At 38.5% G+C, this 19,687-nt stretch overlaps 1 protein-coding gene across 2 annotated transcripts; it reads right to left on the bottom strand.

Annotated features, from left to right (window-relative positions):
- Window positions 1-1,926: 1,926 nt before the first annotated feature.
- On the bottom strand, window positions 1,927-16,265 carry LOC117434691 (uncharacterized protein C11orf24-like). 2 transcript variants are annotated; one of them, XM_034057300.3, is made up of 4 exons: window positions 15,945-16,261; window positions 8,580-8,815; window positions 6,289-6,402; window positions 1,927-5,891 (listed from the first exon to the last, which is right to left on the bottom strand). In XM_034057300.3, the coding sequence occupies exons 2-4, from the start codon at window positions 8,740-8,742 to the stop codon at window positions 4,981-4,983; spliced, it is 1,188 nt and encodes a 395-aa protein (XP_033913191.3). In that variant the 5' UTR covers window positions 8,743-8,815; window positions 15,945-16,261; the 3' UTR covers window positions 1,927-4,980. The 2 variants fall into 2 exon arrangements, with proteins under 2 accessions (XP_033913191.3, XP_033913192.3); XM_034057301.3 differs by lacking the exon at window positions 6,289-6,402 and having other exon boundaries at window positions 15,945-16,265.
- Window positions 16,266-19,687: the final 3,422 nt, after the last annotated feature.

The following is a 19,687-nucleotide window of genomic DNA, read 5'->3' as shown; positions in this document are numbered from 1 at the left end:
GCTGGTTGTGAACTGGCAACCCCGCGCACCGCAAGCAAGCGCCTTAACCACAATGCAAAAGAGCTGGACATGTCTGCATTTGTGGTTTTAGAGCTTTTAACCTCCTCTCATCTCACGGATGGGACACAATTTGAAACAGCAGTGTATCATACATTACTGGCCGTTACACAGACAAAGCAATCAAAAATTATGCAAAACACAACTGACAGAATATTAAACAGGGAAGAAATTAAATATTCTGAAAACATTTAGTAGATTAGCGCTCATTGCGGTGAAATCAGACCATCAGAATATCACAATAAGAAATGATACGACTCCACTTTTTGCTCTTGTGTATTCTAATGCAATATTTTTGGGACGGAAAGATTCTGAAAGCATCACACTAAACCCTATTTCGATCCTTTTGTCTTCATGTTTACAGGAGAGCCGATTAAAACTGTGTTTCCCTTGTGGTGGCTGGCTTGGTAAACTCTGTGGAAAGAGCAAATGTAAAACTTCTAATGGTTGTTTCCATGGCTGCCACAAATTCAGTCAAAGTAGAAACACATGTCTTTATCGAATGCCTGAGTAGAGTAGAGCAGTGTTTACATGTATAGAAAAAAGGCGCAATGAAACTTGGTTTAATGGTCACCTATATTAAGTAGCCTTTGGCATTCCCTTTGATGCCAAAGGATTCTGTAACTCTGTAATAAATTTATTCTGTAATAAATATTGGCTTTACTGTAATACACACAGGCTTCATTGTAGCCAATGTTTCTCATGCCATAATGAGAAACATCTGGGATAGGCGCACTCCAAACAGACTAACACATTCATGGTGTACAACTGCTTACCACAAAATCCCTTTCTGCGTATTTAATTCTGGAAGTTAAAAACCCAATGTCCCAAAGGCTGTGATTTCCTATTGTCTTGTTTGCAAACTGAAACAGTTTCCTTTGCTAGTGCTAAAGGTAAAGGGCATGTAAAAGCAGTTTGTCTCATCATTAGATTTGAAACAACAAGATGAAATATGTAAAAAAAATAATAATAATAATTAAAAAAGGGCTCTGGTAGGCATAAAGAAATACAATGGAAACTCAGAAAGTGTGCCATGTTCAAGCTGCATGGCACTGCTGCAAATGACCCTTTTACTACTTGTATGTACTGCCCAGTTAGTGCCACCATTCCAATTTGATTCTTGGTTTTACCTGCACATAATTCAATTCAATTCCAATTTTTTGTTTAAAAGGCAATAACATATTTCTTTTTAGGCTCAAAATGTCAGAAATATAAAATATTTTAAAATATCATATAGTCCCAATAACCAAGGACAAATATCTGGTTATAATGCGTTATTGGCATTCAAATAATAGTCTTAATATAATAAAATTGTTAGGAAATCGTATGAAATCATTAATATACTATAGCTTGTTTCTTTGTCTGCAAGCAAGGGTCTGGTGCGAGTAAAAATAGTTTATACTTCTTAGTCTAGCAGACAACATTTTTGTTAAGTGTTTGTTTGAGCGTTATAGAGTTTAGATTTTATTAATATATCGCAATCAACAGCGCCCTCTATTATTCTATGCAAGGTCCAAATCTGCACATTACATTTATGCTGCAGGATTTCTGCCTTTGTGCCGCATTAAAAGAGAATGCATAGTGAACCTGAAATGTGATTTGTTTGAGGAGCACAACTGAACCCCATTAATCCTGAAATTGCATTTTAATAGCCAATAGTTTGTTTAAACAACTGTTATGAATATTGCATCTGTACGTGTGAATGGAAAAATGATGTAGTTGCCACATGGTTGTAAGTGCACTGTACCTTAAAAACATTAAAGGATTTAGAAATGAGCCACAATAACTATAGAAATTAATCTTCTTTTCTTTAATTACAGACAGAAGTGCTCTTGCAATTGAACAGTATTTAGTCCCACCCCACCCCCCAAAAAAACCTCTCTCCATAACAATATACAGCATTTATAGGATTAATGCTGTAAAATATTACACCATCCTTTGCCTCATTTATGTATTCTGATTAAAGCTAGCAGGCAGTGGCACAGATTGAGGTTTAAGATTGAGTTACACATGACTGATATAATTGGAAAGAATGTGGAGACCAGCTATATCCAGTAAACAGAGATGGTATCTGTTGGTTTACACACAAAGCAGTGTCATATTACAGCATTCACAACATATTACCTCCAACATGTATGTTTGTACAGCTATGGCCAAAGGTTTCCATCACCTATAATTTTAGGATTGAGACAATTAAAAAAAACAACACCAACACCACCAATACTATATGAACATTTAGATTTTTTATTGTAAATCAAAAGAAACTACAAACATTACATTGCAAAAGTCTACTGGAAGCCATAATAGTAGTACAGTATTGCATGTTAGATTTCGAAATGTCACATTTTTCAATTTGTATATGGGAAAACTACAGTGGTATGTAATTCAATATGCTAACGTAACATTATTCAGCATGTTTCATTTGACTTTATGAAGCAAAATTAGTTAATTACATAGGGTGATACAAAAACTTTTGGCCATAGCTGTATGTATGTATGTGGTACAATGGGAGAAAAGGCTCTTTTACTGAATAAGCACAAGTGTGGGCCAGATTCTCACAGCTATTTACTCAGACAAAAATTGCACTAATGACAATTTGGAGTAAACAGTTTTGAGAATTCAGCCCTATTGTGTGTAACTTTTCATTTCGAAATGGAAACATTTCAAAAGAGGCCATACTGTATAACAAATACGAATGAGATTTCCAGGGCTTTTCTCAGCAAATCATTTCTATCCAGTCTTAAAATATGTGCATTTTAAATACAGAAAAAAGTGTAACATTTTTACCATAACATTTAAACAGAAACGCATTTTTTGACATTACCTGAGCAGTTGACATTATTTTTCCTCGACTAAAAGGATGGGGGCTATATTAGAGGAGGGGGTTAATAAGGCCTGGATTTTAGCCCTGAAATATTGAGATACGATCATTATATTTGTTACTGCGTTATATCAAAAGCAAGTGTCTGGATCCAAGGTCTTCAATAACTGAATAGTGTAGCCAGAGTTCTGGTATTGTTTGGTGGTTATCTGCCCAATAACGAAGAAGGGAGGCTATGTTATTGTTGCAGGTGTGCAATTTTCAATGTTTTTTTCTTTCCCGCTAAAAGAGACCCCCTACTGTGATGCTCATAAAGGTGTTTGGCCTTCCCTGTGGCTGCTTGCACTTTCATTTTCTGTTTTTTAGACAGTTACATTTCCAGATCCCTTATTACAACCAGAACCACCACCACATCTCATCTCATTCCCACCCATACAATAGGAATGCCAGTTATGCTACAGCCATTGTTTTAATTATGGTAACACAGCTGCATTTGCTTTTTGTTTTTCCCCTCTTAAATGTATTTATTTATTTTTAAGTTAGAGTGACCAATTTTTATTTATTTCTCCCCCAATTTGGAACATACGAATGTGTTTCTTCTCCTCACCGCATTGAGTCCCCACACAGCACAGACGTTCTGAGGGTGTGCGAGCGTCCTCCAATCTCACAAGCCTAAAGTCAGAATCGTTTTTACGCAGAGCAATCCAGAGCAGAGGTGGACAGGCTACTGACCCCAGGGAGAACAGAGACCAGCCCTGCCTCTTATCCACTCTGAGTGTGCTGAGCGTCTGGCCAGTAGGGTTTTCTGTTGCACGATGAGGAGAAGCAATCCCTGCCGGTTTCCCGCCCCCCACGTCAGAGCCAATGTGACGTCCTCCTCGGGTGTCCCCAGCAAAGTTCGGCCTCTTTGCACAGCATGGATGCGAACTGGCACCGTCCAAGCTGTGTGACTCATCTTGCGCTCCCAGCGGCAGCATTGCTTTAACTGGATGAGCCACTCGGGGACCCCGTTAAATTAAATTCTAGTGCTTGGGAAAGGTGCTGGATTGAAGGCCCTTAAAAACCAAAGTTTATTCCAAGGAGTGATCACAGCACAGGCCCAACAGCCCAGCTCAGGAGGGAGCCCTCTAAGCGGGTGAGAGGTTAGGTTAATTTCCTTGCATATCCAAACCTTGGCCTAGTAACTTATGCAAGATCAATGTCTTTCTTTTATGTAAATCTAGTGATCTGTCACTTTGGCCCAAGTTTCCTTTTGTTTTACTGGTAATGAAGAGCACTGCAAGGTGGCGCTGGCACTTACTGATATAAAGACATGTCTATGGCACGCAACTAGAACATAAGAGCAGTTCTGGAATTCATTAAAAGCACCTTAACACAGACTGAAAAAAAAACTTGGAAAAGCACAATATTTGAGTGATCCGTTTACTAGGAACTGGGCTAAGGCCACAGAAACTAACTGCACAGAGTCCCTATACAACAGACATGAAATTGAAAGGATTTTTAATTATTAGTTGACTGGATGTGAAAGGCTGCTCTATTCAAATACCGACTACAGTACTCCAGAAAAACAACATTACTGACAAAATACAAATTCTGAGCATATTTTCCTCTAATTAATTCTATGTAAATGTATTGATTAATACATGAATGAAACACAGAGAATTATACTATTTTTGCTTTATTGCAAAACCCAGTATAGAAATTACAGATGCTAGTTGGCACATTATGGGTATTCAAATGTGAATCTGTGACGTTAATAAAATACCCTTCTAAACACAGTTTCATTGTTCAAGGAATGCATTAAATTGCTCAGTGTCATCCTCTTCTAAATGGCTTTAAGCAAACATGTTCATAAGGATGCTTTGTGCATAGGTTAGCGTACAACATCCATTTCAACAAACTGAATGTCAAAAACAAAATAAAGAAAAAACACATTCCTATGGCTTTGTCAGCAAGAGAGCAGGTTGGCACAATAAAAAATCCAAAAAGGCAATTATCAACTGCTCTGCCGAGTCAAAGGGTAGTCTGGAAGCACTGATGAAGGAAAAACTTTTCAATAAGTGAAAAAAGAAAAAAACAAAGAATTTTATTACCCAATATCGTCACACTCCAGAATCTGCATACATTCCATTAATTAAATAGTCCACCTGCGTATAGTCCTTCTTCTTATAGCTCTCGTAGGCTAGGGAGACAAACAATATGATGGTAAGCAGGAAAAACAACACTCCAAAGAAAAACACAGCTAACAGCGAGCTGGTATCCATCAACTGCATTGCGAGAGGGCCCACGGCAATCAAAACACTGCTATCTGCCAACGTGGTTTTATCCGGGGGGCTTTTTGACACGTATTTTAGCAGAGTTGTGGTTGCTGCACTCTCCATAGTTGTTGGTGGGTTCAAGGCCGCTGTTGAAGGGGGTGGTTGCTTCTTGTTGGGTGTAGAAGTATATTCCTGTGTGGTTTGGGCTGCCTGCTGTGTAGTTGCTTCAGCAGTAGTGGTTGGGATTGCACTACTGGTGGTTTCACTTACAATGGTTGTATCTACCGCACGCAGAGCAGCAGATGTACTTTCCTGCTGCATTGGTGTTGTGGATGCAGGGATCACAGCCAGGGTTGTGTGGCTTGCAGGGGATGACATGTCTGTTGATAAAGTGGGTTCCACTGGTGTCTTGTTTAGGGTTGTGTTTGGGGTTGTGCTTGGTACTGCATTAGTAGTGGGAGGTGGGTTTGGCGAGGTAGGGCTGGTTGCAGAAGGCTCAGTGTAGTATGTTGCTGTAGTCATGTTCAGGGGTGGTGATGATGAATGGCCACTTTCATTTCCAGATGCTGTGGTGTGGAGGCTGGTGGAATTTGTTTGGGATGATCCATTTGTTAGGGATGCCTGGCTTCTTGTGGTGGCTGCTGTTGTTGCTGTGGAATTGGTGAGTGAGGATACAGTGGAAGTGGAGTTTGTTCTAGCTGGGACAGTGGGTACTGTCACTGCCAACACTGCTGGCACTTTGGTTGGCGGTATAGCTGCAAAAAAAAAAAAAAAAGTTTGCATCTTTGGGAAACTTTCACTCACTGTGGTACAGTAAATATACTGACTCCATTGTTTCATATTAATATTTGCTGTGATGACTTGAACATTTAATGTTAGTCTATTTCTAATTGTTTTAGAAATTGAATGTTTAATTGTTAAATGTGTTTAATTGTTATATTTTCATTGCACAAATTCGTATTGCATTGAGATTTTGTTTATATTCAGTACATGTTTAAATGGCACTATAGAATTTACTACCATTTTAATGTAGACAATTGTGAAGGAGTTCGTCACATTTCATTGTTTTATTACTAACAAGATACCAAAAGATCAGAATGGAGAGCTGCATGGAATGATATTGTTATACCTTTAGTTCCTGAAATCACATACCTGAGCTTAAATTTTCAGCAGTTAGAGTGTGACATATGGATAGATTGGAACAGTTTAAATAGATGCATAGGCTTTTTGCATTATCAAACACTGGCCAGTTGCATGTTCTGTTACCTGCAACACACAAAATAAGTCAAAACCAGACTACACTTTAAAACAGTTATTTAATTTTTCTTTATAATTATTCTTAATGGTTATAAACATCATAAAAAAAGTTCTCTAATTTCGATATATACAATAAGATAGAAGTTTAAGTTCAAGTCCCAGAAAACCATAACCAAAGAAAATACTCAAGTATTGAAAGAACACATTGCAACAAAATAACAGCACCTTATATGGTTTGACTGAGCTCCCAAACAGAAGACAAATTCAAACAATGTTTTCATTATGGGGATGTATAACCCAAATTATTTACAGAGTACATTCTCTCTCTCTCTCACTCTCTCTCTTTCTATCTGTGACCTCCTCAAATCCTGGGTCTTCTTCATTCCAAAAGTACAGAATGTTCAGAATGTTGGAATTTCGTGGATTACGCTCTAAGTCCAGGGTTGATAAGAAGGTATTGATAAGGTTTGGCATCAGTGAAGAAATTGTGCTGGAGCATTTAAAAGCTAAAACAAGCATAATAATGACTGATAGAACCGTTGAGTTATTTCCAGTATCTCACTGCCTTTAATGCAGGACTGGAAATAAGAATATACAAACAGACCTTACTACGATCTTAAAGAGAGAAAAAGAGAGAGACAAAAATGATGCCCATTATATTTGTCAATTTAGTTTTACCTTGGCCAGATTCAAACCCTGGCTACTAGGGAAGGCTAGTTAATTTAACCAGTGGTATCCAAGACCTGGAATGCCAAGTTTTCCTAGCCCTACATTAGCCCTGTGAGCCACCTACCCACAAACTACAAGTTGTTCTTGCTGTGATCAGTCCAGATCTTCCTCTCGACTCAGAGCAGTAGCAAGGCAATTACATTCCCAACATTTTTTACCAGCTGGCCTTTTTCAAAATGGCCACTCCTGCTCCCCAGAGCTGGTAGCAATTCCTCCCAGTTATTTATGATTCTGGACTGGGGTTGAACCGTAACAAAAACACATTCTTTCTTTAGAAATACAGGGCACCTACACATAATGGGTTGTGGGTATTGAATCTGCTCTGAATTGTAATCGTAAAGGCGTGGCGAAGGAAAAGATATAGAGTTTCTTACCATATTGCACTTTTCCTGATACCCTACACACTGGCTTCACTTTATATTAAGCCTTTTGGAAATCCTATTGCTTGAGGGGCCCATCAAACACTCTTCAGTAGAAGCCCTTAGATCAAGCCACTAATTAAATAATCTCTTGATAGTAAACTGCGGGTCAGCTGCGGATATCAACTGTATGCCCTGGGTTACAGCTGTGTGTGTGGGGGAGGCTTGGTGGCACACTATTTTAATTAGAAAGAACACATTAAAGTTTTTTGTACAGGACCTGCTAATGAAACAGCACAATTAGTTCTAAAAATCCCTTTTATGTTAAATTTGAAACACATGGCATTATTAAAACTGCACATCTTAAGGGGAAAAAAAAGGAAATCGCACTGCCCAAATGATTTTATGGGTATATTTAAAAGCACCAGAACAATGTTGTTATTTTTAGTCGTCCCTGGTTATGTAGGTAATTTAAAAGTGCCTTTCAAAATGGTACAAAAACAATAAAAAAAAAACATGCAGAAAAACATGTACCAAGTACCTGCTCTAAGTATTTGGACATTATGTGGCTTGAAACTCACACTAGCCCTGCACCCAGTCATAGGTTTCAGAACTTCCCGTATTTAAATATATTATTGAAATGACCAGGTGCCAGGAGTTTGAAACATCAGGCCCCTGCTAAATCTGCTCTAAATTGACCACACTTCTCACAAAATAAGTCTCACCTGAGTTTAGCTGACTATTAAAACACTAAAAAGTGATAAATGTAGAAATACTAAAAGAAACTAAATTAATTCAACGTCAACTAAAAGTCTTAATCAAGGTCTTCAACCAATTGGTTGAGACGTTTGTCACTGAATTGATTTAGTTTACTAAGAGGGAGTTGTTTAAAAAGCTATAAGGGAGGAACACTTTGTACTGCAATTCCAATACTTGTTCAAGGGCACTGTATAAAAGCTGTTAGTTTCAGTTACCATGGATCTGCAGGTCTAAAATACTTCGATAGAGGGATAACAGTGGGATCTCTGTATCCAAGGCTGCATGAATTCAGTCTCAAAGGTAATGATTCTATACAGTGATAATGATGCTATATTTTACCTGTTTCCCTTGTTTCATTACAGGCTCCTGTACAGTTTTCAACGCTGTTCACTTTTTCAGCTCCCACAATGAGGACTCCTTGAAGGTCTGTATGATTGGAGACACAGACGGTCATCAACAGAGGAAGGATGATAGAGAGGGAAATCAGGACTCTCAAGGCCATTTTCAGTAGTTACAGGACGTGCGAGGAGGTGAAGGTCACAGGGTGTTCAACAGGTGCTCTGACATTACTGCACCTGCAAGACAATTATGCCAATTTGTAGTAAGAAAAAAAAAAAGTCACCATTTTGCCAAAGGACAACCTTGCTGCAACTTATTAAATAGTGGCTATCAAGGGCCACCATTTTGTAGACAGAATTAGTACAGAGAGGTTGCAGTTGGTAAATATGAATAAATAGAAAGCAACACAATCAATAGATCAAACTGCAGGTAGAAACAGCAAGATAACATCCAGTTAGTTCTTATTTCTCATTTTAAGATATTAAACCCACACAGTGTTACAGACACTGCACATGTCCTCAATAGCAATTCCAAAAACTGCACTACTAAAAAAATAACTCAAGGGCACCATCTAGCATCTTCTATCTGAACTACAGACATTGGGTTTTTCAAGGCGTTCTAAACAGTTCCTGATCTAAAGAAATCAAAGCCAGGCAAACATGTAAAACAACAATCTATCCACAATCTATAAACAATACTTATTTCACTCGTGTGGCACTTTGCTGGGGAATGTGAACAAAAAACCTTGCTAGGTACAATCACTTGGCTTAAATTAAAAACATGTTTTATCTGGTTTAAAAGGTGTTTAGAATTTCATCTTGAATCAACTGTTTGAACATTACAATAATTAACGAAAGAGTAATATGAAATAGGATATAAAAATGGAGATTCTAGGTGTACCAATAGGAGCCTTCACTGAATAAATGTAACACCCCATATAGCCAAATGTGTTACTTAGGTGATCACAGACCAGCAACTGCAAAACTGATTCCGAACTGGTTAAAATAAATGCTTTAATCTCATTAAATTGCTGCACTCTTAAAAACCAAAACTGGTGTTGCCCGGCCTTGGATCATATATTTGCTGGGTCAACTGGGCTTAGCTCCTGCTTTTTAAAAGACTACTGAATCAGCATGCCCCCACCCCCTTTTTCACTTTTGTTTACTCATAGCTTAAAATCTTCCTTCGGTCAAGCGCTCCACCCCCCCGCCAGGGTGTCACCACGTGTCAGCGGCAGACACAAAGAGCTCCGCAGAGCAGCTCCTCAGACATCTGCTCTGAATGAGCCTCCCTGGAGAGACAGAGCTGTGTGTCTTTAATGAGAGGACACCTCCAAAGGCCCAGGCTGCCACTGCCTGGTCGACACAGACACCAACGCAGAGCGGGGCCTTCAGTGGACGGTTTCCCTTACTGCCAAGTCCTAAAATTATCTTAGAAAACATCCTCCAAGTTTCTTATTTAAAGAAGCCTTAATTTAGGGCCTCTGTAATTGAACAGGCGCTGCGTATTTTTGGTTCAATAACTACAATCTGCAACCAATTAAGAGATGTGAGCAGTGCCAGAATCAAAACCCTCATGTCGTCACAAGTTAGCTTTCTAACTGTTGTGTACACAACTGTGATTGCAATAATCTGTGTGCTGCTGGGTGCTGTGGTCAGGCATCGTTCTGATTTGACACTCCAATCTGTACAGTAAATATGCCCCAATGATTTCAGATGACAGAATATCACAATGGAATGGCCTGGGAACCAATGACACATCTCTCTGCTGTCACAGGGTTGGATGCGGAGCTGCTTTACCAAGCCTAACAATTAACAGTGTGCTGAGGATCCAATTTGCAACTAAACCGATCAAGGTTCAAAGCTAGATGGCACTTTCCCTCCTCAACCCACTATTCAGAGAATTAAATTACATACATTATATTATTATTATTCGTTTATTTAGCAGACGCCTTTATCCAAGGCGACTTACAGAGACTAGGGTGTGTGAACTATGCATCAGCTGCAGAGTCACTTACAACTACGTCTCACCCGAAAAACGGAGCACAAGGAGGTTAAGTGACTTGCTCAGGGTCACACAATAAGTCAGAGGTGGGATTTGAACCGGGGACCTCCTGGTTACAAGCCCTTTTCTTTAACCACTGGACCACACAGCCTCCTGGGTGTGTGTGGGTATATATATATATATATATAAATATATATATATATATATATATATATATATATATATATATATATATATATATATATATATATATACACACACACACACACACACACACACACGTCATGATAGGCAAGACAGCAGAGCGAATAGAGTGCTTGGTTGGCCGGCCCTTCCGCATGCAAGACAAATTAGTGATTTTTCATTGGAGATCTCAGTAAACGGCGATCTAATTAAGGATTAAACACCTTGCTGACTCACAGTGAAATCAGCGCCCTCTTGGCTGATTCGGCGGTATTTACAGTTTTATTTATATCACTTACAGACGGTACTGAATGTTGGCAATGTGCACTGTTTAGCATTTTGTTTCACTGCTCCAAACATCCTGATTGATGACAGAGGGAAAAACATCTTTATGCAAATGTGTAATCCCACCAGCAATGTGGTAACATTTGATGGCAGTTTTGATATAAGCTTGTTTCAAACAAGCTAGCGTGGTGCCGGAAACAATAAAAGAAGGCTCTTTAGACAGACAATCTCAGAAATCAAAAAGTCTTCAAACCAAATGTGTGAGGAGTCACCACAAAATAAACTCAGTAATTATTAGCACACTGCATAGCATAACAAGCATAATCCAGTCATCACAGCAGAGCATTTTTTGGTCAATTTTCTCAAGAATGATGACTCATAAAAAGACCCAAAATCAAAAAGGTGCCACTTCTATTTCAAAGTCATTGGAGACAGATGGCTTTTGCTTTTTTTTTTTTTTTTTTACCACACAGACAGAATTCTTGGGAGTGTTTACAGTACATGGAGATCAAATGCAGTTCTCACTTAAACGACACAATAGAATTGAAGGGGCTTTTCTGAAAATCTGCAAAAGCCAAATAAATTGAAATACATGTATTTTATAAACAACATTCATTAACCAATTAACACACACATTAATATTTATGCCCAACAAATAACACTAGGATTACATTTGTATTAAGGTGCAGTTTATAAAAAGTTCCAAATGAAAAGGCACCTCCGTTAAATTAAAAGTAGGAACACATTAGTACTGAAGCAAATATCCAAACATTTGTTTTATTATTATTTGATGGCAAAAAAACTATGCCCCTGTCATCCACAATTTACAATAAGTGACTGCTAAATTTGGCCGGATCCATGTTGGAAATTCGTAGTTATCAGGGAATGTGTCTAATCCGAATTCGTTTCAACGAGACTTGATTATTTTTTAAAAACTAATCTATTCAAGTACTGCTTTTACCTGAAATACACACAATATTTTTGTTTTAACCACTGCATGGCATCCTCTGTTTTGTTCTTAATTCACAAAAAAAAAGTAAAAAGTAAAAAGTAAGGCCTTCGCAACTTATTCTTACTACTGGGATTTCCATTACACGAGAGTAGATGTTAAAACTTCATGCTGATTTGAACTCGGCTCTCGCCAAGATAAGCACCAACTAAGACGTAGCTTTACAGTAAACTAATGTGATCCATATGTGTCTCCATCCGTTTACGTTTCCTTCCATATGATGATGTAGATATCCTTCTGTCTGGTGTTAATGGCTGAAGTGTAATGCTGGCTCCAGGGATCAGCTTATTTTGCCTCCCTGGCGCATCAGCACACACAACGGCTGCGATGCTGGCTCCGGGGATCAACCACAGTGCGGCCTCCCCAGCGCATCAGCATGACAACCGTCTGGATTGAGCTAAGTAGGGTACATCTCTGGGGTTTTCAAGTGGGCACCTTCCATCCTCAGTGTTTCGTCGACTAGCCCAGCTTCAGCTTCAACAAAGTGATACATATAGGCTTTGCCAACATTTGGCAAATGAACGGATATTGTAATACTTGTCTCAGTCGTGAACGGATATCTAAACATGAAAATAACATGTTCATCCCAACACTAAAAAACATATTTTCAGACCTTAATGAAAACACCTTAAAGTTGTTATAGCTAACAACCTTCAGGTAGTCAGTTACACATCCCAGGGCATTTTTTACCCCTGCAGTACCTGGCTGTCATTGGCTGTAGAAAGTGTCAGTCATTAGGGGAAGCAGCTGGTTACTTACAGAAAGCAAATAAGTAAAGCTTGCAACAAGTGGATTTTTTAACCTAGTAATAGCACCAGATATTATTAACATGTGCCTTTTGCAAAACTGCACATTTGAGACCTACATACCAAATGGAATCCAATACTGCTTGAGAATATGCCAGACAAAAAGTTGGATTAGATTGAAATCCTAGGCTGTTTATTTACTACTAAGAGGCTTCAAGTCACAGCAATGAGCCCAGCAAGCCGGGTTTACATACTGACAGCCTATCTTACTCAACAGTGCTAAAAAGGGACAGCATGGATCTACAGCATGCAAGTCTTGCTACATTCCATCGCTCTGACACTGAAAATTATAGACTCCTTTTTCTGTCCATAGTTTAACCTTCTAGAAAAATGAAAACAAGTGGCACTTGCTTTTATGCATAGCACTACAAATCTGTTCTTTTCAATCTGTTTCACCCGCCCCCCCATAAATGATACGATTCTGAAACAAGGAAAATGAACCATAAAATGGACTTGTTTGCAGGACATTAGATTTTCACACAAACATTGCAGTGCATTTGATTTTCAAAGCATCAGGGCTGCATGTCTGCAAATAAAGTGTCAGTAGCTGATCTGACATGCCATATAATAAAGCAGTGAAAATCCTGGGGGTAAATAAAGGACCCTTCCCTTCACATTTACTGTGTGATCTCAGCCAGCATTTCACAGAGAAACATACAGTCAGCAAGCAAACAGCAGGAAACCAGGACCCAATTTACTGTATTTTATTCGGGCCTGCACTATGACATGTTGTGTGATACACTGCCATTGTGGATTCTGTCCATTCCCGTCGGTGAGATGAGATGAGGTTAAAAGCTCCAAAACCACAGATGCAAACGAGCCTGGCTCTTTTGCATTGTGGTTTAGAAGCTCACTTGCGATGTGGGGGGTCGCCGGTTCATGGCCAGCCTAGGCCCTCTTACAATAACATTTAGGATATATTTGCTATCTGTTCTACATAAAAGTTTATAACTAGTTCAGAAGGAAGGACTGCCTCATCACTCACTACATCATCTACTAACCAATTAGGTTTTAGAAAAGGTCACAAAAGAGTGAAATTGGGCATGTAGAGTTGCCACTTGGTATCTATAAAATTACACAGCATACTGTATAGTCAAGATCAATCCCTAAGGGTGGATTTATAGCAAAGTGATTTAATGCTGCTCTTTTATGCTAACCGGAACTGCATCAACGTTGATGTTGCCTGAGATGTTTACTCTTGGATTAACAACAGGGTAGAACGGCCGAGGGAGGTGTTGAGATAAGGCTGAGCATACAAAGTTTTTTTTTACTGTTAACTTTCCTTTACAGTAGTGCACACTCTAACAGAGAAGGAACAATATACTGTGTTTATGCTGCTGATATGCTACTGTACACAGGAACCCTCCCTGATACTTTTCAGCACATGTGAACACCAGTGCCTGTGAAGGTAATGTACTGCACATTACATAGTGCCAAGTCTGAGTCCAACTGTCATACTAAAATAAGTTCATCGGTGCACATCAGGAGCCTTGGTGGCAAGCGCTGGTGCCTATCGCAGACACTAAAGCCGAGGGAACACAAAGTCACGTTGTGGCTTGGAACTTGGTTTCAGAAGACTAGGTTTCAGGCCACTGCTCGGCACACCAGGGGAGACTTGCGGTTTTGTACAGCAAAGTTGCCTCAACCTAGGTCTCTCCGTCTCCTGGAACAGGTTTCAAGCCACTGTTACTGAAAAAGTGTCTTTGTGTTCCTTCTTTAGTTCAACTTTAGTTTGTTGTATTGCTCACAGTATTCACGTTTACTGTCATCATCATGCCTTCTGAATGCTAAGCAACACATTTTATATAACAACTATGACAATGAGGGTTACACAGCAAAGGTACAGAACAAAGGATTCCATAGGGACTTAAAATAGCTGAGAGCTGTGAGCCTTTATTCTCACAGATAATGAAAATGATATAGAAAACCTAGTGATTACATACCACAAGAGGAAAACACAAGTTCTGCATTTGGATTATTAATTAATTGAGTCTCTCCATCCATACCTAGTGTTCCCAAAAACAAATTAAGTATTTAATGTATTTCATTAAATAAAACCAACAACATTCATTTCGCTGTCATTGGGATTCAGAATTTATGGATGGCCCAAGTTGCAAGTTGTATTTTTCATTTCATGTGTGTTATCTATTATCTTGGTTTTACTTGCATAGTGACAATGTCATGTAACCTGATACAAGAGTACTCTTGGGAACTTTATCTCTGTGTCTGATTTGAAGGGGCATACTTTATTTTCTAAATGTACCAACCCAAGATCTGAGAAGTTTTAAATCAAGACTGTGATCTACAGCCTCCACCCCCACTACACACACGCACGCACACAGGTGTTAACTTTTTTTTCCTTTTCAAATGCCAACAATAGCTTCCCATTATATAGCTTCCAATTCTTGTTTGCTTGGGTTAATTGATTAAATAAGTTACACCACACCAGAATGTGGGTTAACTTGTGCCCCTGTTCATTCATAAACCCAAACATTGCAGCTATTGGAAACAGATTACCGATTTCTCTTCTTAGTCTATGAAAGAAATTAAAACAGTGTTTTTTTCCCCCACATGTAATGTTCAAGGGTCTAGATCTAAACATAAGACATGTGGCATTGCAAAAAAGTGTATATATAAATAATATACCCCAGGAAACAAAACATACCTTTAAAAAAAGCATTGGCTTTTTCTCCCTACTGTTTAAATGGGACCTAACATTTCCAGTATGGCTTAAAAGGTGGCCCTATGTGGTACTACTGTAATGTGATCTGATGTTTATAGACGTGACTACACCCACACATTTTAATTTATTTTAAGTTTTGATATAATCATTTCTGTGCACTTTTAATTACAAATTACAGTACCACAGGCACTGAAACTTTTGTATCAGATTCATGATAGTTTGTGGCTACATTTGCTTTTGATTTTGTTTGTTGATAAACAGATCGTATGTTTATTTGCGATATTGCAACAAACACAATTCTGTTTTATGTAATCAAAGACAAAAGGTCAATTTAAAGCAACAATAAAACAGCATTTCTTGAATTTCAATTGATAAATTGTTATGATGTTACTTACCATTGCTCTTTTCATAAATCTGCAGCTCAAGCGTTTTGCTGTCTTTTTAATTCTTATTTTTAGCAAATACCAAGAAATTGTCATGTGCCACACGGCATCCCAACTTGCGTGTTACACCAAATCCCAGAAATGCTAAGAAAGTGGTGCTATTCACGAATTTTTCTATGCGGCCCAATCAGTAGAGTTGGTTTTCTTCTCTTGCCTATGTGTAAGGAACAGTTTGATCCTGTCTGAAACGTCACCACATGCCTACACGCGGGGCTTGTCATTTTTGAACAGGAACCAAAGGGCGAAGCTTGTAGAAAGCGGAACTGATGTAAGGGGGAAACGCTCGCATAACTCATGCCTTGTGTCAGAGTGTGGCAGGCTCTGGAGAGCGAAATACATAGCTGGAGAAAAAAGATGCACGATGCACCAATAATAATCATTGTGACTCTTTACCGTAGTATATTTTTGCAACGTGTGCTATACCAAGGAGCTGTACTGTATACAGGCTTTTTATTTGTATTTTAGAGAGGCAAAATGTAATTTAAAAATGATTGTGTTTATTGCAATAGCAGCATACTGCATATATTTGTTTTTGATGCCGTACCTTGCCTAACCTAATTTTATTGCTGAAGAGTGAACCGCTGATCAAGGTATTTTTATGTAAAACCTCACCGTGATAGTGACCGACTTGGGTTAGCGATTTTCTGTTTCATTTGTTTTTGTTTAACCTTTTTTATTTTGGCACGGTGAGCTGAGTTTTGTTGTTAATTTTGATTTATAAAAATAAGCCTGCAACACTTCAGTTCTGAATCTCCTTTTTGCTTCCTGATTACCATAGACACCGGGTTACTCTACCACAATATCAAACTCTTGGAGGTCAGAACAGCCAGAGAACGCACAATTGGCTTTACCCCTCTGACCTGTTATGGGGGGATATCAACTTGTATTGTATGTAGTTATACTCATAAAAACACTACATGGAAAAATGAACCTGCATGAAGTAAGCTCAGTGTTAACTGTAATGATTCTTGGAGATTTCGCTCTGCACAAAAACTCCCCAACTCACCTTAGGCATCTTTTATTTAAATCATAGCCCAGCCCCTAAGCTGTGGATCTTGAAACTCCTGTGAGGCCAGTGCTTTTGTATTGAATTAGTATATCAATAATAATTAAGTTAATTAAAGTGTTCCATGACATACAGCATCACTTTAATGACTGCAGGCAGTGAGCATTCTTTTCATCCTTTTATATTCACAGCCTATGTTGGTTATTTCAAACTATACTGCTGTTAACAGTACAGGGTAATATCTAAAGCGACCACGGCAGGACAGTGCAATTTGGTGTGTAGCACCAGGGCACCGTAGGGGATGACACAAGTGCATCTCTTCATCATGAAAAGCCCTGTAAGATGCCACTCACTGGAGCTAAGATGCATTATTTGTATGATGTTGCATAACACGTCTAAAAAGCATAGCATTGGGTTCAGTTCGGAGGCTTAGCACTAATTCAAAATTGCTAGAAGGCAGGACCAAATATTCCATCAACTGCGCTACATACAGTTCATGAATATGATCAAGATGAAGTACCACCCAACCTTTAACATACAAAGACTTTATAAAAATACAATGTCATGTACCAAAAATGAGTCAAACACCAAGATTAAAATAAATGATTAAATGTGACTTGGAGAAAATCTAAATGATTCAGACATAGAATGTATAGAAGTTGCCTAAAAGAAACTTGATGATACATTTAGACAAGCATGTCAATGAGGAGTTGCTCCTGTTCATCAGATTAGTTCAAACCTGTAGATTAGGCAAAGGTCGGCATGGAACTACCAACATCAGCACCAAAGAAGGCACGAAACCCTGATCCACAAGCTGATGAGCACTTGAAGCATATATATAAGAGATACTATAAATCAAGTTCAGTACATTAGGTTTGTAGACAAAAATGTGATCCCTCTTCCTAATTATGAAATCTGGTACCTTTTTGTTTACAAATGAACCCCTAATCTATACAGTAGGTCCAATAAATAAATAGTTGTGCAAAATATACACACTGAAATACCAAACAATCATGCACAAAAGCATCTGCTAGATACGCACTGCCCACTGGATTACATTAGCTTCGGCTTGTACTTCTGTAGAGATACTGCAAAGCTCAGAGAACAGTAACAGGATCAGACAAAACAAACTATCATTTATTTTCTTTCTAAATACCAACAATAATTAAGGGAAGGTTTCTACATCTGCAACAAGGTAAAGTGTAGTAAAGTGAAAGCATGGTAAAGCAGAGGCAACTGCAGTAAAGAAAAGGGAAGAATTGTAAAGCAGGGCAATCTTTCCATTGAAGGAAAGAAGGCATCACAGCAAAGCACTGTGGGAAGTATGGCATTGTTGATTTTAATAATACAGTTGCGTGTGGTTTCTCGTCCCCAGTGCAAATATTTCCTTTCAATCAAAATCGAATATATGCAAATATTTGATTTCACAGATCAACACAAAATTTGTAAATGAGTGTATTGTGTTAGTGACTCTACCTTTTATTGAAGTAACTTAAAGGTGCAGTGTCTTCTACAGGCAATGCAAATCAGACATCTGCAAAGTGATATTCATACTTAAGTTTCAAATGCAGCCGGAAATGTTGAAAATGTTCACTTGCTGGCCATACATTGTATCCTATATATCCCAGTGCAATTCTCACATGCCACAAAAAAGGCACCTGAAAAATCATTTAAACTTGGATTGAATGGTGATTTGGACAACAGCTCTAAATCCTTGTAGTGTTATTACAGTGGGGTGGTCTGCTTGCTCTGTAATTTACTCATCTCACAAACCACAAATTGGCACAAGAAAAAAGCAAGCACTGCTCTGTTAAAGAGTAAGTCATTGTGTGACTATCCCATTAACGTTTTAAGATGTTTATAATCATATATGTGTGTGTGTGTGTGTGTGTGCGTGCGTGCGTGTGTATTTGAAAAAGAAGAACTGCTGTGTACCAAAAGGATTAAAATCAAAAAGAAAAAGGTAATGTAGGTACACAAAAATTTGAATAATTGATAAAGAAAATCAATTCTATCGGGACTTTTCAGACTACAAGTCCTTCTTCAGCTGGATGGAAAAAGCAATGCGTGAACAAGCAATTATAAAAATGGTCCGGAGGGTGATGACATGAAGACTTCATAATAGAATGTTAATTCCATGAGGTTCCAAAGTGCCTAATTTAAAAATGAATTTAGAACATAAGAACATAAGAAAGTTTACAAATGAGAGGAGGCCATTCGGCCCATCTTGCTTGTTTGGTTGTTAGTAGCATATTGATCCCAGAATCTCATCAAAGCAGCTTCTTGAAGGATCCCAGGATGTCAGCTTCAACAACATTACTGAGGAGTTGGTTCCAGACTCCCACAATTCTCTGTGTAAAAAAGTGCCTCCTATTTCTAAATGCCCCTTTTGTGACCACTGGTCCTTGTTTCTTTTTTCAGGTCAAAAAGGTCCCTTGGGTCGACATTGTCAATACCTTTTAGAAATTTGATTACTTGAATCAGATCGCATGTAGTCTTCTTTGTTCAAGACTGAATAGATTCAATAATTTTAGCCTGTCTGCATATGACATGCATTTTAAACCAGGAATAATTCTGGTCGCTCTTCTTTGCACTCTTTCTAGAGCAGCAATATCCTTTTTGTAGCGAGGTGACCAGAACTGAACACAATATTCTAGATGATGTCTTACTAATGCATTGTACAGTTTTA

Source organism: Acipenser ruthenus, chromosome 28 (assembly GCF_902713425.1).
Source record: "Acipenser ruthenus chromosome 28, fAciRut3.2 maternal haplotype, whole genome shotgun sequence".
Classification (NCBI taxonomy): domain Eukaryota; kingdom Metazoa; phylum Chordata; class Actinopteri; order Acipenseriformes; family Acipenseridae; genus Acipenser; species Acipenser ruthenus.
Note: the sequence above shows the minus strand (reverse complement) of the source record. Positions and strands in the feature narration are given on the sequence as shown.

Coding starts and splice junctions, on each gene's coding strand:
- LOC117434691 (XM_034057300.3), bottom strand. CDS start 8,742: ATGGCCTTGAGAGTCCTGATTTCCCTCTCTATCATCCTTCCTCTGTTG. Junction 6,403..8,579: donor TAATGAAACAAGGGAAACAG/GTAAAATATAGC, acceptor TGTGTGTTGCAG/GTAACAGAACATGCAACTGG. Junction 5,892..6,288: donor TGCTGAAAATTTAAGCTCAG/GTATGTGATTTC, acceptor TTTTTTTTGCAG/CTATACCGCCAACCAAAGTG.